Here is a 25,749-nt window from a genome sequence, read left to right as displayed (position 1 = left end):
GACTATGAATTGTTGACCCACCGCCTTGCTGATGTGGGGATACGAGGGACTGCCTTAAAATGGTTTGTCTCTTTTCTCCACGGTCGGGGACAGAGGGTGGCGCTAGGGGAGAGGGTGTCTGTATGCCAACCATTGGTATGCAGCATCCCCCAGGGGGCGATTCTCTCCCCATTGTTGTTCAATCTGTATATGCACCCCCTCACCCAGCTGGCATGAGTTTTGGACTGGGTTGCCACCAGTACGCTGATGACACCCAGTTGTATCTGTTGTTGGACGGCTGGCCTGACTTGGCTCCAGAACCCCTGATTAGAGCTTTGGATGTCGTGTCTGGTTGGGTGAAGCAGAGCAGACTGAAGTTAAATCCCACAAAGATGGAGGTCCTGTACTTAGGTCATATGATGTTGGAGGGGGGGATCCAGCTTCTGGCCTTCAATGGCACACCACTTGTGCCCGTTTCGCTGGTTAGAAGCCTTGGCGTGATGCTGGATTCCTCTTTATCAATGGAGGAACAGGTCGCGGCAATTGCCCGGTCTGCTTTTTTTCATCTTCAGCAGGCCGTGAAGCTTGCTCCCTATCTCTCGATCCGTGACCTGGAAACAGTGATCCATGCAATGGTCATCTCCATATAGGACTACTGTAACTCGCTCTACGCAGGGCTTACCTTGAGTCTGACCTGGAAATTACAACGAGTCCAGAACGCTGCTGCCTGTGTCTTGATGGGTGTGCCTTTCAGGACACATGTAACTCCAGTTCTGCAGCAGCTACACTGGCTTCCCGTGGAGTTCTGGATCAGGTTCAAGGTTTTGGTTTTAACCTATAAAGCCCTAAACGGACTGGGACCAGCATACCTGAGGGACCGTCTCTTCTCATATACCCCCCGGAGGGTACTGAGATCAGCCGGTAAGCGCCTACTGGTGATCCCTGGCCCCAGGGAGGCTCGATTGGCCTCAACCAGGGCCAGGGCCAGGGCCTTTTTGGTCCTGGCCCCAACCTGGTGGAACTCTCTGTCTGAGGACACCCAAGCCCGCCAAGATCTTGTCTCCTTCAGGCGGGCCTGTACGGAGATGTTCTGCCAGGCGTATGGTTGAGGCCATCAGGGTTTCCACCAAATGAGCCTCCCTCCCGGTCTCCTCTATGTCTGTACGGGGTACTGACCATCTACTCCCCATATATGAGTGACCACACATGATTAAGCCGCACCTCCACTTCCATCAGATGTTATATGGTGAGCAGGTGTTTTATTAGAAAGCTGTGTTAATTTATTGTGATTTTATCTTGTATATTTTATCTTGTATATTTAACCCACCCTGGGCTCGCTTGCGGGGAGGGTGGGATATAAATATAATAAATAATAATAATAATAAAAGCGGGATAGAGGGTTGAGTGTGCAGCGGGAGGGTCGAGGAGGAGGAAGAGGAGCGGGAGGCTGTAAACAAGCTAGCCATCCCCAGCCATGAGAGCCCTCCCAACAGAGACCTCTGGTCATGTGTAGTGGGCTGTGCAGTTGACACCAGCAGCGTTGGTGCGTCTGTCAGGGTGGAGGACTTGGTGGAGGTCATGGTGCGAAAGTATCTTGCTGAGCCCACAGAGCCCCCCCCACACCAACCCCCTGGAGTACTGGGCACAAAAATATGCCATCTGGCTGGACCTCTCCATCGTGGCCACTAACATCCTCTCCTGCCCTCCTACCAGTGTCCAGAGCAAGCAGGTATTCTCCTACCTGGGAGACCTTGTCCATCCCCACGCACACGTCTGTGCCCAGACCTGGTGGATATGTTGTACTTTATTAAGGTCAACCTCCCCCTGCTTGGTACCCCTCCCTGGACCTGGACGTGTCTGGGCCCTGAGCCACCCTGGATCGATGTGTGTCCACCCGCCTACCGCCAGGCTCCAGGGAAAAGCTTCCTCCTGCGCTCCTGTTGCAAGGTCTCTCAGTTGCCCACTCTTCTTTTACTCCTTCACTCTTGTTTTCTGCCATTTTCCTGCATGGGAAGGTGTCTGAGTGCTGCTGCTGATTTGTTGGGGGGTTCTCAGTCAAAGCTGAGTGGGCACCTCCGCTGGGGGGATCACAGGACAACTTCTTTGTTTGTGTTCCTCTTTACTCTTTCTTTGAGGACCTGTCTCAAATGGCAAGGTGTCTGTGCGCTGTTTGGGTGTGGGTCTCGGGGCCACCGCCTGGCTCTGGGGCCAAGCTGAATGTGGGCACCTCCCCTGGAGGCTCACACAGGACAACCTTTTGTTTTTGTTTCTCCTTACTCTCTTTGAGCACCTGTCTTGAACCACAAGGTGTCTGTGCGCTGCTTGGGCACTGGTCTTGGGGCCACTGCCTGGCTCTGGGGCAAAGCTGAATGTGGGCACCTCCCCTGGGGGCTCACACAGGGCAACATTTTGTTTTTGTTTCTCCTTACTATTTCTTTGTGCGCCTGTCTTGAATGGCAAGGTGTCTGTGCGCTCTTGTACACTGGTCTCGGGGCCACACCTGGCTCTGGGGCCAAGCTTATAGGGATCCTCGCCCGAGGGCTCACAGGACTGATATTCTTTCTTGGAGCCCTTACCCTTAACTGTGAGGGGTCTGTGGGTTATGTCCCTCCTGCACCAAAAGTAAAGTGGTCCACCGTCAGGCTCTGACTGGGCCACTCACACGTCCTTGAGGGGGAAAGCCATGTCAGTTGGCCTGTAGCACTGTCAAATATCTCCTCATGGGAGGGGGCTGTTCCAATTGTGTGCTGCAGTAGGTACTGCCACAAACCAAAGATCAGGAGGTATCTGTCAATGCTGCCAACTACAACTGGTGGGTTTTACTGGCAGGAGGCGGTCTTATTTTGAACACTGATCCCTCTTGAGAGGGTTTGGAGGGCATCCATCGGTACCATCATGTCTGGAGGGTGGGTTCTGTCAGCGCTGGCAGCCACGCAACTCAGCACAGGGGAAGGGCATAGTTCAGCTGTGCTGCCCTGTGGTCTCCATGCCCAGAGGCCTTACTTGGAGAACCAGTGCCACCTGAAAAGGTGTGACCAGCGGGCATGATTCCGTTGTGTTGCGTTCCTCCCCCCAAGGGGGGGTGTCCGTCCATCTGTCCGTCCCACCTTCCCATGCACATCTCAGGGTGAGGGGAGATGCCCCCTGGCATTTAAATTTCCTCCCCCCCAAAGGGGAGGTGTCCAGCCGTCCCTCCCACCCATGCACATACCAGGGTGAGGGGAGGTGCCCCCCGGGCATTTAGAATTTCCTCCCCCCAAAGGGAAGGCATCTGTCCGTTCCACCCACCCATGCATGTCCAAGGGTGAGGGGAGACAGCCCCTGGGCATTTTTAGGATTTTCTCCCCCCAAGGGGAGTGCCGCCACGTATGGCAAATGGGTTCTCTCAGAAGCCACCACTCCTTTGCATGGGCATGTGTGCTGGGGCAGGTACTGCATGAGCTGCAGTATTCTGAGAACCTGTGCTGCCTGCAAACATGAGTAGGTGACCGGCGGCTATGATTCCGTTGCGTTTCTCCAGGGTGAGGGAGATGGCCTACCCTGGGCATTCTGTCCATCCGTCCCACTCTCCCATGAACATTATGGGGTGAGGGGAGACAGCCCCTAGGCATTTAGAATTTTCTCCCTCCAAGGGAGAGGCATCTGTCTGTTTGTCCATCCCACCCTCCCATGCACGTCCCAGGGTGAGGGGAGACACCCCCCAGGCATTTTTAGAATCCCCCCCCCGGGGAGTGCCGCCACGTATGGCAGGTGGGTTCTCATCAGCCACCACCACTCAGAACGGAGGCTGGGTATCTTTCTATCCTCGATGCTTCTTCCACAACAAATGTGGGACAGTATCCATAGGTACCGCCCCTTAGGGCACATCTCAGGATGAATGGCAAGGTTTTGGAGAAACATCCAGCTCGTCCTCCACATTACAAACTCTTGGGACTGTCCCTGCCTGCCATCCACCCCTCACTCCATCTTCCAGGCCTAGTTCCACGGCTGGTCCTTCGTCCGCCTCCGATCAAGCAACTCCCGGTCCCCGTTTCAGTCATGCACTCTGGCAGCACTTCTCTTCCTACCCTTCGCATTGACCTTCCCGATCAATGTATTAGAGGGTGAAGGGAGGAGAGCCTGCTGAAGTTTCCCTGCGAGTTTGGCATCTGTAGGTATGAAGGGGGCCGTTGAGATGCCCCGGGTTCTGACGAATCACAAAACTAACTAATTGTTTTGGCAAACATGTCAATTTTGTGGAATTTCATGAACTGTGATTTGTGGATTGCGACGAAACACGAAACTCTCATTTTGGTTTTTTTCTGTTTCGTGCCCATGTCTAGTTGAGAAATGATTCACACCCTTCCCTTGAGTGATCCAGGGCCTACAGTGCTGGCATTGTCCATACCAGAGGTCCTCCATCTTCTGGAAATGGTCCCAGACATTGGAAAATAAGTGAACCCACACTGCCCTGCAACTCCAGGCACCCAAGGAATTGCCTCCTGTGGGGTGCTTGGGCCAGACACATTGTGTCTAGGTTGGGCAGAAGAAAATGGCTGACGGTGAAAGGGTAAAGATGTGAGAGGTCCACTTCCACAATCTCTTCTTCCACCATCCTGTCCTCCTGTCTTGCCCTGAAAGGCCTGCTGCTGGCTTCAGAGGAAACTAGGGAAGGCTTAATGATGGTGGGCCCCTCCACCAGTTCCCCCAACATCTTCCAGGTTCCTAGGGTGAGCACGAGGGATGGGAAACTCACAACTTCCAAGCCCACCCCAAAAGACTCTTCATGCTGCTCTTCCTCCCACTCCTGGGTCTCGAACAACTGGAGGAAGGAGAGCATCAACAGCAGGCCTCTGCTCAGGCACCTGTGGTGGAGGTGGTGCTCCAGCAGCTGCCTCATGAAAGTGCATCTTCTTGTCACCAGAACCTAAGCTGGTGAATGGCAGCTGTGCTGGGACTGGCCTCCTCTTTACAGGTGGGAGGAGAGCTGCAGCTCTCCCCTCCCTCTCCCCTCCTTTAGTCTTAGCCCTAGCCTTTCCCCCAGGACCCCATTCTGCTCTCCTGTCACTCTCTTTCTGTCCCCTGGAACCTACACTAACTACTAACAAACCTTATTAAACAGATTACCAATCTATAATAATCTATAATAATATAATAATAACATACAATTTATATGTCGCCCTCTAGGGCAACTTAACACTCAGACCAGTTTACAAAGTATGTTATGATTATCCCCACAACAACACTCTGTGAGGTGGGTGCGGCTGAGAGTACTCTGGGAAGCTGTGACTGACCCAAGGTCACCCAGCCAGCTTCAAGTGGAGGAGTGGGGAATTAAACCCGGTTCCCCAGATTAGAGTACCAGCACTCTTAACCACTACACCAAACTGGCTCTCTACCCAAAGCACCTAGCCAAAAATGGAGAGGTTTTTTTTTAAAAAAAAAATCTATCTGCCTTCTCTGATGGACACACAAATCTCTTTTTTAAAGGACTTATTTAGATAGGTGGTGACACTACACTAGCAAGCAGCTTAATTCTTCTTCAGGAATCTAGCTACCCCTGAACCCCAATCTACAGGTAAGTATATGACAAAAAATGTACTTCTAATGTGCCTGCCCTGGCTCCAAGGAAGCCAGAGGGGGGAAAAGAAAGGCTAGTTAAATGTCATTAGTGAGCAGCCTATTATCTATGGAATTTGAGCAGAATCTGAATGCTTCTTAATTCCTACACAAGCCTATTAAATGGCAAAAAACTGTATGCTCTCCAAAAGCTACCAGTTAAGTTCTGCTTTACAAGACCTACAACAAGCCTATCTTACAAACACTTTTTAAAAGTTCACACAACCCTTTTGGAATAACCAAAGAACATCCAAACACCACTAGGCAATTTCAGTTAACAACAAGCACCCCAGCAAAACCCCTCCTCAGAAGAACAACCAACCAACAACAATTGAACACCAAAACCAAGCCAAACGTCTATGGCAAAAGATAACAGAATTCAGCAAAAAACATCAAACAAAGAACACTATAAAGAAACAGCACCTCAAGTTCCAATAACAGAGGGAAACAGCCTCCACAAAGAACAACCAGCAAAACCAGGTGAATTTAATAAAACTAACTGAAACTGTAAAACAACAAACAACAAACCACCCACAACAGGATAAAAAGTCCACATCAAGTCCAAAGTAGATCAGACCCAGGCCAGATCATAGAGAAAGAGAGTCCACAGTCAGCAGCAGGAAGAGTCTCAGATCTCTCCTGGCAGCCAGAGCACACACATCACACAAAATGGAGGCTGCTCTGAGGCAAGTCTGCCTATCTAGCTCCTTGAGGGCAGTTTTTAAAAGGCACTCTCTTTCTAGAGAATCCCGTTGGTCAGAAAAGGAGGGCTCCTGCAATTATTGGCCACTCATTCTCCCCTCCCTTCTTTCTCCGCCCTCCCTTCCCCCCTCCCATCTATGAAAAAAGGTGGGAAACAGTGTTTCTTTGCTGTTCCTTAGCAAATGAACAGTCCAGTTGCGATTACCAAAGTTTACCAAATTAACTTAAGTTCAGGAATACCGAATCTGCTTTGGTATTCCTTTTTGAGTTTGGTAATACCAAATTTACCGAATCAGGTAAATTTAAGTATTTTTAAAGGAATGCTGAACCTGAATCGCACATTCCTTGTTGGGAGTCCTCCTAAATCATGCCAGAAGAGGTGGCTGTTTACAAAAATGCTTTTTATTATTTAAATCTGACACACAGTTCTCCCTTTTTTTTTTTGTGGATTAAAGACCTTGCTGCCCTGATTCATGTGTCCTAACCTTGCAGATTAATTACTGCATTACATACTGCAGAGGTTTGCCACTAAAGATTGTTCAGAAGCTAGAGCAGGTACAGAATGCTATACACTGTCTCTTGACGTTAGCTGAGTTTTGACCATTTCTTTCAGCTGTACTTGTTCAATGAGAAGTAGTAATATTCTGGACTCAATGTCAATTGTGACATCTAGAGACTAGGTTATACTTTAGATTTTCTCTCTCTCTCTGAGATTAGCCAGTTAATGATCCTTTATAGCATCGGATGGTTCCTAGCTAAAACATTTCTTTCATAAAACTTTTACATTTCTAGGAATTGTAGACACTTTAACAATTCTCCTCTGCTGCTTATATAGACTGACCTTGTGGAAGTTTTTTTGTGTTTGATGTTATTACGTGTATATGATGTTCTATATTTCCATTGCTTTATTTGTTATTTTAAATTTCTAAACAGCCTTGAACATCTTTAAATGAAAAGCCTGTCTAGAAATTTGACTAACAGTGCAATCCTAAGAAGAGTTACTCCAGTCTAAGTGCACTGATTTCCATGGGCTTAGTGTCGTGGATCAGCCCAGTAGAGCAAAGAGACGCAGAGGACTCATCTGAGGAAGATGCAGCTGGCGAACCTGACTCAGATCCACAACCAGTGGCAGAAGCACTGCAGGAGGAGGCAGTCTCTGAAGGATCAGACATAGATCCACAGCCAGGCCCCAGCACATTGATCCCTCAGCGTCCCAGCCCTGGGCCAGAAACAGACAGCCAGGCACCTGCCAGGTTTCCCCCTGCATCATCAGAGCCACAGGAGCACCATCAGAGGAGGGCAAGGAGAGCCCTTCAAGCCAGAAGGTGTAGTGCCTTGCTAGTGGCTCAGCACTGGCACAGCATCAACAGTGATGATGAGTACCAGCAGGAGCAGGGCTTAGACAGCTGACAGGTGCATGATGCAGCACAGGTGGCTGAGCAGCATGAGGCTTAAAAGCAGCAGAGAAGGGAGTGGCTCTGTGAAAGCAACTCATCTGCTTACTACTAACTTTGCTGCTGTGTTTAGAACAGATTCCCTTGTCTCTAACCTCAGCTTGTGATTGTGGACATGATTCTAGAATACATCCTTTGGACTCAAAGCTGTGAGTGTTGTCTAACTCATGCCTGAACTTTGGAAATGATTTGTCCTGCTCTGAAAATTTGGGAACTTCCCCCTGCCGGCTGTCAGTGTGAGTCAGTAACCGGGACACTTAGACTGGAGTAACTCTTCTTAGGATTGCACTATAAATAAATGAATCATACATTTTGATAACTTAGAGTTAATTGAGATTATTGGAAAACTAGTTTTGGATCAAGACTGTAGCAAGTTGCAACTGGCATGCAACTTCCCATTGGTTTGCCTACAACAATAACAACAACAACAACAACAATAACAACAACATTCAATTTATACACTGCCCTTCAGGACAACTTAACACCCACTCAGAGCGGTTTACAAAGTATGTTATTATTATCCCCACAACAAACACCCTGTGAGGTGGGTGGGGATGAGAGAGCTCCTAGAAGCTGTGCCTGTGACTCAGCCAAGGTCACCCAGCTGGCTTCAGGCGGAGGAGTAGGGAATCAAACCCAGTTCTCCAGATGAGAGTCCTGCGCTATACCAAAACTCACTTGCAACACCATTCACATCCTCTCATACACCCATGTGTTATATAATATGTGGTGGCCAACAGAAAAGCTTCTAATATTAACATTTCAAGATTTTTATGAACACAACTTAAAATGCATGTAAAGGCAAGAAGGAAAGGTTACTACACACATTTCTCTCTTGAACTATAAAATTCCAAAAATGTTATAGCCATGAAAAAACTCTTTACCCATTTCTTTTCTGAAAAAAACACCTAATGTTTGGGCAACACTGAAATTTGAACACTTTTTTTTATCAAACCCACACTTATATTAGTGCATTAACAGCATAAAATGTATCATTTGCACACATACAACTGTACTATTTGGCATATTTAAAAAATATTTATGGAATTTAAAAGTATAAAGCAATCCTAAGAACACATTCCTGGGAGTAAGGCCTGTTTAAAAGACCTAAGTGCGATTCTAAGTAGACATGGGCATGAACATTAAAAAAAAAAACATGAACATGGGCCGTTTCCAGACAGCTTACCTTCTGCTGCTCCATGCTGCAACGTCGCAGCTCGTGCCGCGGCAAACGCGAAATATCGCGTTTTCTCGCGCGAGTTTTGCGCAAAACTCATGCGAGAAAACACGCTATTTTGTGTTTTCTCCAGCACAAGCCACGACGTTGCAGCATGGAGCGGCAGAAGGTAAGCCGTCTGGAAACGGCCATGGTGTTAGTTGTTCATTGACATCCATGAACAATGAACACTGACGAACATGATCCTGTCATGAACATGTTTGTTGTTTGTGGGAGCCAGCAGGCTCTCCTCCAGCCATCAAGATCCCTACTGCACCACTCCCAGAAACCCTACTTGAGCAGGCAGCAGGAAATGTACCAATAATAAATAACAGCTTGGCCCCAGAGCCTGGCAGTAGCCCTGGAACCTGAAAAGATAGATCCCTATCCCAGCACACACAAAGAAAATTCAAGCTCCAATGCACTCACCCTGTCTCTCTAACAGCAGCTCTCTCTCCCTGAAAGCCAGAGCTGGGACCCCCCCCCCCGGTCTTTTCCTCTTGTAACAAATTTGGAGCTCCAGTCCACACTTGGAAGAAAGACGTGCCTATCAAGCTAAATTGGGCTTAGATTGGGGTTTCCAGGGCAACAGCAGGAGTTCAGACAGAGTTCAGACAATCCCTGCCTGAGTTGCCATGGGAATTGATTGCAGGTGCCAGACTGTCCGGCTTGATGAACAGAAACGAACGAGGCTTGCAACGACCACTCGTTTGTTTAGAATAGGGCCTCACAAACAGCTTGTTCGCGAACAGCAGATTGGGCTGTTCGTGGGTTTTTTTTAGTTCGTATTGCTATTCATGCCCATGTCTAATTCTAAGTATACCAGCTTAGTTCTGTTCTCTTACAGTCAGTGGGCTTATAAGGGTACGGGCTAAGCACAATACTATTCATTCTAGAAAAAATAAAAAATACCTTTTTTGCAGTAAATGAAAAAATGTGAATTATTTGTACAGAAACAGTCTCATACAGTCACATAGTACTAGAAGTATGTTTGAATATCGAACTAAATAGTGTAACATTGAAAATAAGTTTAGTGCATCATCATATACATTACAGCATAATTAATTACGCACAAAATTAGTCATATTTAAATGAACAGATCTTTAAAAATATGTTGTACAAGTCTGCATTATACAATGGAATTATTATTTAAGGCTACAGATTGCCCTACATATTAATCACACTACACATTTTGACTGAATAACACCTATGCTTGTCATACACAGGTAGGAGGGCTGTACTGTAAGGAAATGGTTGAGAAGATGCTTCTTTAAAGAGATGGGACTGTAGACTATACTAGTCTGACTGTTACTGTAAGTATGTTTCTAGTAGGTTATTTCTGCATTGTTTAATGTGTCATGTTTAATTGCTTATGCTTGTTCAGCATTATTTTAGGTCTGTATCAAATTTCTGCTTGTTTTCAAATTTTATGATATACAAACCTTATTGGATTGTTTATTGGATGTTCCAGCTCATATTGACGTACACTACGTAATCTACTTTGAGTACTAGTAAGAAAGGTAGACTATAAATAACCAGTGCTTTTTTCCAGTGGAAACGCAGTGGAACAGAGTTCCAGCACCTCTTAAAAATGGTCACATGGCCAGCGGCGCAGAGGGCAATCTAAACTCCCCTGTCTGGAGATCAGGGAGCGGGGCCACTGGCCATGTGACCATTTTTGCCAAGGGCAATTTAAACTTTTAAAAACTCCCCCCTTGTTCCAGCTGACCCAAAAGGACATCATTGTGTGGTCTTGAGTTCCACCACTGAGCTCCATCACCTTTTTTCCCAGAAAAAAAGCCCTGTAAATAACATATATAAAATATGTAACCTGGAGTTAACCTAGTGCAGCCTTGGTCATATGTGATATTTGCTAAGTGATTGCTGTATAGCTTAAGGAGTTTGCAAGATATGTGGCCTTAAAAACAGTACCTAAAATTGTCTTCAGTTTTGGTGAAACATGACATATGCTGTCCAGGAGGAGTAGATCAGTAGAAAAAGTATGGCCCATATTTCTTACTGTTCATGGGAAGCTTTCTTAATAAAAGGCAGGACTGCCAAATTGGCAGCAACAGAAATTCTTGCAACTCACTCTATGCAGGGCTTCCCTTGGGCTTGATCCGGAAACTGCAGCTGGTTCAGAATGCAGCTGCATGGGTGGTGGCCAGAGCACCAATCACGGCTCATATAACACCTATCCTCCATCAGCTGCACTGGTTTGAGTACCGGGTCCGGTTCAAGGTTTTGGTGTTGACCTATAAAGCCCTATGCGGACTGGGCCCAGCAAACCTTCGGGACCGCCTCTCCCCATATGTTCCCTGGAGGTCGCTTTGATCAGCCACTAAGAACTTGCTGATGGTCCCTGGCCCCAGGGAGGTCCGCCTGGCCTCTACCAGAGCCAGGGCCTTCTCAGTTCTGGCTCCGACCTGGTGGAACTCTCTGTCTGAGGAACTAGGGCCCAGCAGGATTTGTTATCTTTCCACCGGGCGTGCAAGACGAAGATGTTCCACCAGGCATTTGGTGGGGGCTAGGCTGTCTTCTCGCCGGCCATACCACTGAAGACCTTCCACCACCCATGCAGGACAATGCTGTATTTTAATATTTTGTACCCGCCAATTTTAATTGTTTTGATACGATGTTTTAATGTTTTTATAGTGTTTTTACTGTTTTAAGCTGTTGTTGAACCGCCCTGAGCCCGTCTGACGGGGAGGGAGGTCTAGAAATGTGATTAAATAAATTAAATAAATAAATTTAAGATGTTGATTAAATATTAACATGCCATTATGAAGTTAGACATCAAATTTGCACAGAACATAGTCTTCCCTCTAATTTCTGTGTGTTTATAGGCTGTCAAGTCACAATTAGAGATGGGCATGATTGGCATTATGATAGGAAAATACCCCCGATAATGGCGTTCGCGCCATCGGGACCCGGTTGATCGGTGCCATCCACGGCAACAGATCCAGTGGTCGGGGGGGCGCTTCTTCGGGGCTTGATCGGGTCGATCGGTATCTGATCGTGATCCAGACACTCTGGTGCCAGCAATCTATTGCCCTGGCAACGGAGCCAGGGGAATGCCTGAGCTGTGTTTCCCCTCCTTCTGTCACCCTGGAAACCCGAATGGAAGCCTAGCTTTCCTTGATCAGCAGGGCTTCCTTCCAACCATGGAGCAGCAACGCACTCACCAGTTGGGAGAAGAGACCCAGAGGAGGGAGGGGGAAGGGGGTGTTCTGTAGCCATGGGCACTCCAAACGTTTTTTGCTTTTAAAAATAATGGGGCTTTGTAGGAGGAATGGCTGTTTTTCTGTCTGTCACTCTCTGTTTTTAACCTGTATTTTGTGGGGAAACCTCATTCACGGCTCTGTGTGTGTGTTTAAAATATGCTTTTGGAAGACTGGCTGCTTGCTTTTAAAATTGGGTGGGGAGGAATGGAGGATTCTGTCCCTGCTTTTTTTTAAAAAGCTGGCTGAAACATGTTGATGGGGTGTCTCTCTCTCTCTATTTGGAGAGGCAGGGATGGGTTAAAAACTCCCCCCCTGCTCTAAGTGTGTGTGTGTGTGTGTGTGTGTGTGTGTGTCTGTGAACGGCTCGTCGCCGGGTTAAAAACTCCCCCCTCTGATCTAAGTGTGTGTGAACGTCCCCTCCCTGAGGGGAGGTGGCGACAAGCCACCACCCACCTTCCCACATAGCTGGGAACAGCGGGGTGCCCCTCCGCTTTGGCCTCCCCGATCCGATCCACGGATCGGAAACAGGAGTTGATCGGTGTGGATCGGTGATTTGGATTCGTCGCCAGCGCGGATCCACGATCAGCTTGATCAGTAATTTTTTTGGGATCGTGCCCACCTCTAGTCACAATCAATCCCAGCAAGGGGCTTTCAAGCAAAGTGAGAAGCAGAGGTAGTTTGCCATTGCCTTCCACTGCAGAGTCTTCCTTGGTGGTCTCCCATCCAAGTACCGACCCCGCTTAGCTTCTGAGATCTGACGAGATTGGGCTATACCATACCAGCTTATCTCTCCCCTCTGATCTAAAGACCCCAAGATTAAAGTTTCAAGTAGATTGGACAAAGGGGTTCAAGTTTACAGGCCTGTGAAGTATGCACCTCTCTGAACAATCACATGTCTCTCTACTGTCTTCTAAAATGGAAAAGTGGCAACCTAGTAGGAAAGCTCCAGCTGGCCACCAGCATTTCTTTTAGAAAAGCTGTCTGCATTCATTTTATCTTCCTACTCTTACACTGACAATAACATTTGTTTACCTTTCACTGAAAACTGTATTTACCATTCTGCCTTGTTGTGGTCTGTTGTTTGTTTCCTTTCACAAAGTGAGGAAGGAGGGAGGGAAGGAGAAGGGGGGTGCTGGAGTGTCTGGGTTTCAACTGTCAACCAAATTTCACCAAAATTGCAAGGGATCTAGTGCTGCCTATCCACCAGAGATCCCTTCCCAGTTTCAAGGAAATTGGAGCAAGGGGTCCAAATCTATTGACTCCTGAACAAGGTGTCCCCAGCTGTCTTACTTTCAGATGAAAAAAATGGTTTTGCTCCCCAAAAGGAGGGAGTAAGGAGAAGGAGTGAGCCAGAATTGCAGCTCTGCCAGGCCCTGTACTTGGCATGTGCCGGCCTGGAGCTAATTTCCCTGAATCACCGCCTGGGAAATGTGGAGAATCAAAGGGGGGAAAAAAACCACTGCTGACGGTTAGCATCTGAATATGAAAAACGACACAGATTTTTCAGGTGGTGGTGGTGTGCTTTTCTTAATGCCTAAAAATCCCAGATTTGTGTAATCATTCTGGAAAATCATAGAAACAAGTGATTTTAGTGTATATTTTCAGCTTAGGAATTCTGGAATGCAAACCCTTAGTAAAAACCAACACCACCCTAAATGATAATGGCCCAGCAAATATCCAAATGCATCTTGTCCTTAGTTTCTGTACTCTGTAGGATGAACTCAAATGCATCCCATAACAGCTCCATTTTACAGATCCTCCAAAATATCAACAAAGTGAATTCCTTTTTTAGCTCAACAGAGAGGTTATTCCCTACAACAGGGGCAGCTCCTGGAAGACTCCACAAATAAGAAGTGATTGCAACTCAAAAAAGAGGCAAAAGTTATTGTGGAACAAAGGGCTACTGCATGGGCTTATAGCAATGTGGGCTAAAATCAAATATTTGGTCGCATGTCATGAAAAACGAACTGGACATTGAACCCAGAAACAAACTGGTACAAATGGGAAATTACAAAATGCAATGACTGTATTTACTCAAAAGGAAGAGGACCCTGAATTTAAAACAACCCGCTCTAAAAATGTTAAACACAAAAAGATTTTTACTATTGGACATACGTTTAACTGGGATGAGAATTTAAGATGACTCCCTCTTTTTGATGGCATATTTGGGGGGAAAACCTAGTCTTGCATTTGAGTAAATACTGTAGCATGCTTCTAGCTTTTGGCAGTGCAATCTTGCTCTTCTACTACAGATCAACCCAGCTACCCACCTGAAACTATCCTATGAAGAGTTACTCTAATCTTAGCCCACTGATTTCAATTGGCAGTAAATGACAGTATTGCATTTTGACAGTAAATGACCCACTGCATTTTGTAACAATATTTATTTACTTACTTAATTTATACCCCATCTGTCTCTCCAATTGGTACTCAGGGTGGCTTACATCATTCTCTTCACCCTCCATTTTATACTCATGATGAGGTATGTTAAGCTGAGTGTGTGTGATTGGCCCAAGATCACCCAACAAGTTTCAATGTCAGAGTGGGGATTTGAACCTGGTTCTCCCAGATCCTAGTCCAACACCTAGTCCAACACCATGCTGGCTCTTGTTGAAGTTTTGAAATAGTTTTAAATGGTAGCCCCTTGCTACCTTCTAACAGGTATAAAAATTAATGTTTCTGGATTGACTTGCCACTAAATCAGTTAGGATAAACCCCAACGAGAGAGCCACGTATATAGGAAAGGGAAAGCAAAAGCCGTGACCAACTGCCTAGGAAAATATCAAAAAAGTGTATTTGAAGCAATTCTATCAAAGTGAATTATACAATAAATACAATAAACATTCCTATGTCACAATCAATACAACTCTTTAGGGAAGCCCCGGTAAGCACCTCTCCACCCCGTCCAAGGAAGGGGTAACACAGGCTGCCCTAGAGTTCTTATTAGGCTATATACTAAGCCTGATTTGGAACAATGAATACAGCCAAATACAATTACAAATATGTGCAACAGTTAATGCAAAAGTAAATCACAGTGCCAATAAGGTCATAGGACAATAAATTCAATCACTAACTGCTGAAACCAATCAAATTGCAACCGCAACGGGTTAGCTAGCAAATGAACATCCCGTATCGGATTCTCCTTCTTCCAAGCAGTTACAACTGAAAAATACAAAATAACAATAAATAATCCATTCCAATATTGCACATATTCCCACAGCGTCTTGTAATCATATACTCACTTCTTGCCAACACGATTCACAAGTATTCCAAATCAAAAGCATAATGGCGGCTCGCTCTCAGGCGTAAGCACAGCCTAATAGAATGTAAATTCTTAAATACCATCAAGCCTGAAGGCACTGAAAGTAATTTAAAGCACCCGAGTCCTGATCCGTCCTCACAAGAAGGCAGTAAAGTCACAGTTTAAGTTTAGTCCCTTAGGTTCAACAGTACAAAGTCTGTGGATCCACCATGCCTCCTTCCTTCGAAGGTCCCTTTGCGCTAAAAGCGGGTCCTTGCAATTGCTTACATGAAGCACAGAATAAACAAAGTCCGTGTCCTGGTGGTTTTTTTCTTTAAAGTGAGAGACCATCGGAGCTTCCTCCACTCGGCGACGTATCCTGGAGCGATGTTCTTGAATCCTTGTCTTTATTGTTCTACTAGTACATCCTATATATACTAATTTACATACACACAAAATCATATATACAACATTCTGTGTATTACATGTGGAAAAGGTTTTCCAGTAAAGTCCCATTGCTTTAAACTGAAGAGGAGACATAACAAAATCGCATGTGTTGCACCTGCCACACTTAAAGTGACCCACTGGTAAGCAGGTTGCTGGTTTAGCCCTCCGCATATCAGTCCGAATCAAGTGATCCCTAACACTCTTGGTTTTTCTTAATGCCACTAATGGTCTCCCTTGGCAGCCCGGCAGGTCTTCAACTAAGGGCCAATATTTCAAGATCACTTGTTTGATGTTTCTAGCCAGGGGTGTATAATCCATCGCAAAAGCTGAAACATTAAAAACAGAGGCAGACAAAGTGGTCGGGGAGCTGAGGAGAGTGGAAGTGGTCAGTCCGCACAGCCCAATCAGCTCCCGAGGAAAAGGAGAAGAGGGGAGAGAAGCAGAAAAGGGGACAAAAGTGTTCACACTGGCATTAATCGGGTCAGCTGCGAATCAGCAGTGGCTTCAAAATTAAAATTGCGGTATGTCCGCAAGGGGAAAAATCGGGGATACCGTGGACTAAGAGCAACACTGCATCCCATGACTAGCTTGCAAGTTTGAAACTTCTGCAAACATGGGACACAAAAGAGGTACGGATATGAAAGGTACGAGTGTGAAAGGTACCTAAGTAAAGTGTTTAATTGCTGATACTGTTACAGGATGTCTCTCTTAAACATACGTCTGGGGAGTATCCAGTTATTTGGTCTTTTGGGGAGAAAGTCATTACTAATTTTAATTGTGTTAGAAAATTCATTTGTTTTGAGGATGCTTATGTCCTTTTAAATTATTTGCCCGTTTCTTGGAGACAAATTCTTGGAGGCTAATCAATGGTCAACAAAAATGGAACCTCTGTACCCTTACTGTAGCTAAAGGGCTTATATTATTACACTGGAGAGATAAATTCCACCTTCTGTAATTCAATAGATTGACGATCTAACAACTTTATCTGTATTTGAACATATGGCATCTAGACAACTGCAGATGGACTTACTTTTAGATATTTGGAAACCTTAAATGTAGGCCTACCATTATATTTTAATTTCCATTTTGTATGAGTTTTGCTTTAATATTTTAAAATTAATTTTTAAAAAAATGAATTACAATTTTAAATACTGGCCTGAGTTAAGTTGGCCTGAGTGAAAGTGTCAGTATGAAAAAAGCCCAAACATTATGCTGCTGGGTGACACCTTCCACATGCTACAATCCTCTTTTCTTTTTTCCTCTGATCCTGTAGGTCAGTGGGGTGGTTTCTATAAAGATTTTCCTAATATTTTCTGCTCCAAGGCATAGGGGAAAAAAGAGGGAAAGGGCTGTCAGCAGTGGTAGCTTCCGGCAAGTGGTTTGCTTCCTTTCCAGATTCACTCTGAGAAACTGCCATCTAATCACCTAGAGATAAAAGCCTTTTGAATGCCCGTATATGCTCTCATCATGAGTATATTGGCAAGATATGGTGAACACCCACGATGTGACAGTTTCATGCTGACTTCTATGCACCTATATGATGTGTGAATAATTTTAAAACATTTTAATTCGCAGGCACAGAACATATTTATATACTGAAAATTATGAAATAATAGCAACTAAAATTGAGTCCTCTTTTTCAAAGATTAAAAAAGATAAACACTCAAAAATCTGGCACAAAAGAATAACACTACTTGAAATTATTGAAGAATTTACTTTTCTTTAACAAAAATGGCACCCTTGCCATACGCATGAAGCAAATGGTTGATCAGAAAGCATATAATAATGTAAACAATAACATGTGAGTCACTGAAGATTTTCTATCACTTGGCAACAAGAGATAAGGTTAACTGTATCCAATATTATCATAATCAGGTGTCACAACAACAAAAAGTACATGCATGCCTCAACAATTTATGTTACTCCAAAATAGCTCTTTCTGGTATATAACATGAATATAACTTTTGAAAAAACACAAGCCCTCTAACTACCACATTACAACTGCCAGTAAAGCTTAACATCAATTGGGGTGAGGGGTGGAAGCTACATTATCCTTAGGGGGCGAACATATTGCAGGTGTTTTTTATTTCACAAATGAACTCTGGATTCAGCAAGCTAGTTATTTAGTACATTCCTTTTTAAAAGATGGCTTAAGTAACATGTAGAGCTTTGTGCTGGATAAAAATTAATGATTTTCCAAAGAAAAAAATTAAATTATAGCAATTGTCTCTTTAAAAATATCCTGGTTTACCTGAAAATCTGCATTTCATACTAACATGTTTATATGCAAGAATTATCTTTTAAAACTGAATCAGGATCAATCTGTATTTCAGCTGGCTCTCTTTTAAAAAGAGAGAGAGAGAGAGAGAGAGAGAGAGAGAGAGAGAGAGAGAGAGAGAGAGAGAGAGGTCTACATCTATGTTAAGCATTATATATTGTACAGTGCATTGGATTCTAAGCCCTGTTTCTGCTTACACAGTGCCCTTTTCTGTTACATAGGTAGTTCTCTGCTGGTGTGAAGCACTTCCCTCATGGAAGACCAATGTCTTTCGATAGGCTGAAAAGTAGTGCTTCAGAAACCTGCTCCACAGCAGAAGACTGTAATGGATAAAGATGAGTGCAAGTGGAAAGAAGGCTAAGGATGCAAGTCAGTTAGTGTGGGCTTTGTAACTGATTGAGGGTTTAGCAATAAGAACATAAAAACATAGGAAGAGCCATGCTGGACCAGGCCTATCTAGTCCAGCACTCTGTTCACAGAGTGACCTACCAGCTGCCTCTAGGAAGCCCACAAACAGGATGACTGACTGCAAAAGCATCCTCCTGACCATGCTTCCCAGCAACTGATATAAAGAGGCATTCTCCCTCTGGTATTGGAAGGAACAGATATCCATCATGCCTAGAAGTCATCATGACTAATAGCCAATGGTAGCTCCGTCTTCCATGAATTTGTCCACTCCCCTTTTAAAGCTTTCCAAGTTGGTGGCCATCACTACACCCTGTGCTAGCAAATTTCACAATGTATTTTATTTAAGAGATTTTTACACTGCCTCATTAGTGTCTTGCTCAAGCTGGCTTACAAACAGAATACTGGAGACACCCTGGATTGCAGTAGGATCTCAGCGAGCCCACTTGTATGATCTTGCACCCACATTTTATGTCCTCCGGCTGCTCAAGTTCTGCAGTGTATTCAGTTTCCAGATGATGACTATTTATGACAACATAGACAGTCACTTTCTATCTCAAGGAGAATCACCCTGTTATTCCTATCCCTTGCATCTGGAGAATTCTGGACCCCAGCACATTCCTATTTATTCATACTTAGAAGTAAAAATAATTCCATTCAAAACAATTTACTGCCAAACGAACGTGCAAAGGACCGGAGACAAAGCTTTGCTTTAGGCTGCACATGTACCGACAGCATTAAATGAATCCCTTGTCTCCAAGCAGATATAATTTTGCAGCATCAAATGCACGTGGGCTGTATAAAACAGGTTTTGGATTCCATTTGATGGCAAACCAGTATGTTTTAATTGTTATAGCAACCACTTAGTTTGCATACTTGCTCAGGAAATATATGAATTTGAAAATGGGAAGCGTGATTTAAATCAATCTATCCTAGCATATGCATACAAACAGCTGTTTATGTCAAAAGACCTTTGTTGTAGTTATGTACACCTATTCAAAGTCTCCTAAATACATTTAACTTCTATTATGCCATTCTCTCCAATACAAAACATTGTGCTATGCATCTTTTAGCAACACTGGAGAAATGTTACTGCAGCAGTACATGCTTAATCCAAAGAACCACACAACTTGCTCCACACACACAGGAAAGTTTTAAGCTTGTGACTCTTCAACAGCAGCTTACACATGTCACATGAGAAACTTTGTGATTTTGCACAGAGGGCTGGTGTTCAAAGAAAAAAGTAATATTAAGATATTCCAGCTGGTCATGCCAGTCACATACTTCAAACAGCTGTCTAGAACACAACCACTGAATTGGTGAACCAACTGGGATGCCCTGCCGTAAGTACTGGCTGGTTCTAGGATCAAAGGCTTGTGACTTATTTTCTACCTAACATCTAAAATCTTAATATAAAACTATGAATCCCATACAATAACCCCAAGGAAGCCTTCTAAATAGCTAGTAATTTGCTAATGTAAAAGTCACCACTGAACAAAACTTCAAGAGCAATAATGCAGAGAATTAGATCCTGAAAGAAACATTTAAAACACATTTTATTTTACAGTAGACTATTTCTGATAGATGCCTGATAAAAACTATAGGCTAAGGGCACACCAGATATGGAAGTATTCAAACTTTTAATTTAATGCAGAAGATTAACAAACAATATGAAAACTAAGAGACAAGAAAGACCATTAACTGTATGTCAGAGGTCTTCTATTAAGAATGGAGGGGAGATTAACACTATTCCAATGTAATTAACACAGAAGTTGCATTAGTAATTATACAGCTTAAGAGACATGTACACCATGTCTCCTATGTCTCAACTCTTCTCCACCATCCTGAAATTCAACAAATGCCAATCTTATAATTAGGAATCTAGGAAACAACATCACCATTGCTTAAAAGATGAACAAATGAAACACCAAAATAACATTCCCATGGCATGAATTCATTTTGTATAGATCAGATGTATGGTATAAAAATCAAGTTCAGAAATACATCATTGTAGTAATGTGTGATGACCTCTTTCAAACTGAAGGGAACACCATCCAAATTATAGTTTCATGTAAGAATTTTCACCAGCAGAATATCTCCAACATCCTTGTTAAGCAAAATTACTATAGAGTCTAATAAACACAAAAAACAAACCGTTTCAGAAGAGTTGCATCAGATACCTAGAAAATCTGCTCCCCACTTGGTGAAATACATTTATATCTATGCTCTAAGTCTCTCTCTCAAGCTACATTGCAAAGGGCATGAAGGCAGGGCCAGGAAACAACAGAGTCTAAGTCAGAGATTATATTATCTGTATGAAAAGAAGTATGTCACTACTACCAGACACACCTGTGACTGCATGTCCACTAGACTGTAAAGTCTAATTGTTACATCTGACTACTTACATATTATTTTGGACAACTAAGATCCATCCAAGTATCCTCAAATCAAAATTTTACTGGGGTGGGGAGTGGGGGCTACAAAGAGGTTGCTTTTTAATTGTAACATTTTGAGGCATTGTCCTACACCAATCTATATTAATACCATTTTTGTCAAACTTAAAATGGTACCCTAAAATAGAATGTACACTTGAGTAGTATTAAACTGCTGACACCCAGTAGTCAAAAGCAACAGTTTAAGCCTTCAGTGAAGCTTTGGTAAATTAACTGGACCATAGCTTTTTCCAGGACAGAAAGTGTTATTTTCTTTAAACATAATTCTCCTACCTCAATCAAAAAGTCTCCAGTTCTCAAGCCAGCTTGCCATGCTACCCCGCCTTCATCCACTGATTCCAGGTACTGCAAAGCAGGAAAGGCTGGAGTTGGGGTGAATTCTTCAATGGGCGTATCAGCTTTGGAAATAACAAGCGCCATTTTATTAATAAAAGATAAATTAGCATAATATGAAAAATAATTTTATAAAATGATTAATGCCAGACAAAAACATGCTAAGAAACATGAAATAAACACCACTTCCTCTTTTTCTTGCATATGAACCATCTCTTGGAATTAATATCTGGTCAGAAAATGTCTGAAGTTTAGCATTTTAAATGGTACATAAACAAAAGAAATTATAATGTAAACAATGTAATGAGAAAGGAACTGATGTTATAAATTATAGCTCTACTTGTTAGTAAGGAGTGTGAAAAAACAGGGTATTTCAAATTTTCAGACTTTCATGCATCTAACTATATAGATAAAACCAGAAACAGCATGAAACTATTATATTTATTTGTATGCTCTTACATATGTACAGTTTAGAGACTGATTCTGAAAAAATGACAGACCCCTATTACATTAAAAGATAGGCACATACTTAGATATGTGGCAGTTGGATATTCTGCCTAAAGAGCTGAGGAAGTCCTTGTGAAACTAGCATATATAAAAAGGGACTAGCCTCTGATTGCTGCATAGATAGCTCAGCGCCAGCTGACTGACACAGTGATGAAGTCACTGGGTTTCCAGAAGACCCCACCAAACATGCTTTTAGCCAGAAGGGTTAATCAGACATAGTTATATAGCTGGGGAAACCCAATAGGTGTTCACCATTCTAGTGAGTAATAATAAAATGGTATTTCAGAGGAAGGGTATAGAGAATCTTCTATGAGCATGTATGGGCTAGCCCTTGAAGCCAGGCAGCATAAGGGAAAGCCCATCAGCAACAGAGGGGTGTTAGTGTCATGAATTGGGATATACCACCACTTTTTAAAATGAAATACATAAAGAATGATACCCCAAACAATAAATATACATTTATTCATTACAAAAATCTACTGAAGTAGGTTTTGACATGAGAAAAGCTTTGGCACTTTTTAACACATGAAGCAAAGCAGCCCTAAGACAGAACACATACTAAAGGCCATTCAACATACATGCAGCTTCTGAAGGTATAAAAACGATCAGTTTTCATACTAATACTGCAGCAGTTTCAGTTAACAAGCCACAAACCTATTCTAAGCAAGATACCAGCATGATACATCTCTTGGCAATTGATTTTAATAGATTAATACTTCAAATGCAACAATTTTGTTATTTTTCTTCCAGGATGCTTACAGTTTGGCTGAAGTAAGCAGTACTGCACAGGAAATTTCTAAGCAAACTTCTCTTAGAATTACTGTACAGATCTGTTCTATTTTCAGTATTAAAATACATACACACAGAGAGAAATACATACACACACCCCTCAAAACTGCTCAATCAGAAACCAGTAAAATCCATGTCAGTACTGCTGCACTGAGAGAGCACTGTTGTCTAGCAACCGAATGCATCAAGAATAATTCCTGTTTATTTTCAGAATGCATACCATTTTTACATAGGCATTAACCTAATCACATAGATATATAAAAGCTACATACCTTTGGCCCCTCTGAGCACAAACCCAAATCCTTCATTGTCTTTTTTCTGCAGGACCACTGCCTTTTCTTCTATAATGCAGTCACTGTAGAGAGAATTCCGAGGATAGCGACCATTATTACATCCCTTCATCACCACTGTAGTAGCTGCTCCTCCAGTGTGTAGGTTCATCATCATCACAGCCAGTTAATCAAATAATATTGCGGTAACCAAACATGGGGAAAATATAACAGCAAACAACAGAAGAAGGAAGGAGACAAAGACAAGGCTTAATGGCAAGGGAGAACATGACAGTGCAACTTAACAGAAGGAATAATGCCGAGAAAGCAGAGGAAGAAACCATGCATGGTGATAGCTGAACAAATGTGTGATCATGTCATCTGTGTGCTAGCTAGGAGTCTAAAAAGAAAAGAAAGTGAACTGAATGACAGAATTAAAAAACTCCTCAATCGTGGATATACCAGATGCATCTTCTAGTGAAGCCAAAATGAAACCAACCAGAAGAAAAATGAGGCAGCATTTTAAAATTTTAAAGTTAGATCTGTTTGCTGTGTTAAGTAGCTAAAAGGCACAAATATATTCAGAAGCTATGCCTTGCATCAAAAGCCCTTTTTCAATCCTATTGAGTGTTGCATGCTGCAAGAATCCCACATGATCATCTGACAGCCTACAATGCTAACAACGTGCAGCTGCCTTGGCGTCATCAGCACAAATTTTCACAGCATCAAGAATCTGCATAATTTAAATAGTAACAAGGCAAGGATGTTCATGAGCACCTTTTTCCATAATTTTTTTTGTGCCTTCCTGAAAGCTACCTCAATGAAATGCTAATGAGCAGGTTGCTTTAAACTACAAATATTGGATTCTCTTTTAAAAAGGCAGTTTCTTAAAATTTCTTTGACAATGAATCTTGCATTGAAGATTTTTATGTTTTAAAAACCAGTTACTCATAGAATTGATTTAATTTAACAAACATCATAAATTGTAAGACAAATTTTTTCCCAGCTACTTCAATTTTGTAAAAAATTATATATAGATCAAATATTATTATAGTTATTTATTTTGAAACACATTTTTAAAACTCATTGGTACACAGCTCTCTGGCACAAACTGTTACCTATTAAGATATATTATTTTTATAAAGCTACAAAATATGGTAGTGTAGTAGCATAAAACCATTGCTTTAGCAATGATGGGACACAAGCAAGGTATGCATTTACCACAGAAATAATCTAAGCAGACAATTTAAAGAAAATGCTGAAATTCATGCTGCAAAAACATTTAATGCCATTAGGACTCACAAAACTAATCAGCTAAAGTTGCAATCCTGTACCCATTCACACATCTTATTTTAAAATGGAAATACTGGTATAAGATAACCAATTTCATAAGTGAAAGGGGGAAAGAAATAATGAATGTTTCCCAAACATTCAACAACTGGACCAAAAATAGCCAGTACCCTTTGGCAGAAATCCAGACAGCAGTTGGCAGTTATAATGGGACTTTCTCTGACAGAGAACAGGGGCAAATTGCCAGAAACTGTTGGTCCTCTGGCTGGTAGATAGGGCCAGGCTTTCCTTCCTCTTGTTCCTGATTGATGTCAATAAGATTTACGTACAATTGGATTTAAACTGATATTGAAGGTCAGAAAGAGATGTGTTAAGTTTTTCTTCTTCCAACTCCCTGCTCTAGTACAAGTCCCACAAAATAAAGTTTAGGTAGAGTTTTTTTTAAAAAATTATTCCATTATTCCTCTGGATAACTTACATGGTTCCCCCTGTTTAACCTCAGATCAAGCCCGTGAAACAGGCAAGTGAGACAACACAATCAGCACAATAGTCACCCAGGGAGAGTCAATGCAGAGGATCAAACCACACAAGATGAAATACACTTGAATTACACTCGAATTACATTCAAATACTCTCAAATTACAAAATACACTTGAATTACCCATGTAATTTGAGTGTATTTTGTCTCATGTGGTGAGACCCTGAGTGGGGATTTGAACCTGAGGATCCCCAGTCCTAGCCCAACCACAGCAGTCTGGTGAATAGTGAAAGCAGATTATTTCCAGAACCCAGTACGTTATATCCATGATAGAAAATTGAAACACACATATAAGTAAATGAGAGCCCTGAGGCTGCCACTAAAGCTGAGGGATATTATTCTTCCTCAATCTTTATTTGTTGGTTTAAAAAAATTATGACATCTTTCCACTCAGGGTCCTCAAGGCAGTGGACAGTTAAACCATTCAAACAAAATTTCAAATGCATATGTATAAATCAATAAACACAATTCAAACAAAAACACAGACACACATACATATACACGGGAAAGAGGGTCAGGGAGGGTAACTGAAAGGATGTCCAACAAAACAGAAAAGTCTCCATCAGCCAACAGAAGATAGTGATAGAGGAGGAAAAATGGATCTCCCTTGGGAGGGAATTCTATACTGTGGGTGCCACAACAGAAGGCTGTTCTTGGGTTGCCACCTGTCTAGAGTTGACATTTACCTGCTTATAGCAGCAGTATAGCACACAACTCCCCACCAGCAATCCCTGTCACCTACCAGCACTCAATGGAGCATCAGGAGGGAAATGATGTAGTGGCATTGCATAACGTCTCTGGCACCTGGAAGTGATATCACCAATAAGGTACCAATGCTCTAGGAATTTCCCTAATCTCTATGGCTTTTAACATAAAGATTGGAGAAAATCCTAGAGTGGTGCCACTTTGCAGCAACATCACTTCTGGATTCATAGACCTCCAACTTGGAGCTCAGTTTGCAACCCTATACCCATATAACCTTAGATGGCAGAGAAACCAGAAACAGGGGCTCCAGTTGGGTAGGTT

General features: G+C 43.1%; 1 protein-coding gene across 3 annotated transcripts in view; it reads right to left on the bottom strand.

The window, feature by feature from the left end:
* Positions 1-25,749, bottom strand: part of SHANK2 (SH3 and multiple ankyrin repeat domains 2) — an 829,172-nt gene that overhangs the window by 246,377 nt on the left and 557,046 nt on the right. For all 3 annotated transcript variants that reach the window (XM_054971067.1, XM_054971065.1, XM_054971068.1), the window contains 2 exons: positions 22,899-22,981; positions 21,271-21,395 (listed from right to left, as the gene is read on the bottom strand). In XM_054971067.1, the coding sequence (XP_054827042.1) occupies positions 21,271-21,395; positions 22,899-22,981 (208 nt within the window). The remainder of the gene's footprint in view (positions 1-21,270; positions 21,396-22,898; positions 22,982-25,749) is intronic.

This window comes from Eublepharis macularius, chromosome 2 (assembly GCF_028583425.1).
Source record: "Eublepharis macularius isolate TG4126 chromosome 2, MPM_Emac_v1.0, whole genome shotgun sequence".
Lineage (NCBI taxonomy): Eukaryota > Metazoa > Chordata > Lepidosauria > Squamata > Eublepharidae > Eublepharis > Eublepharis macularius.
The sequence above is the reverse complement of the archived record's forward strand: the minus strand, read 5'-3'. Positions and strand labels throughout refer to the sequence as shown.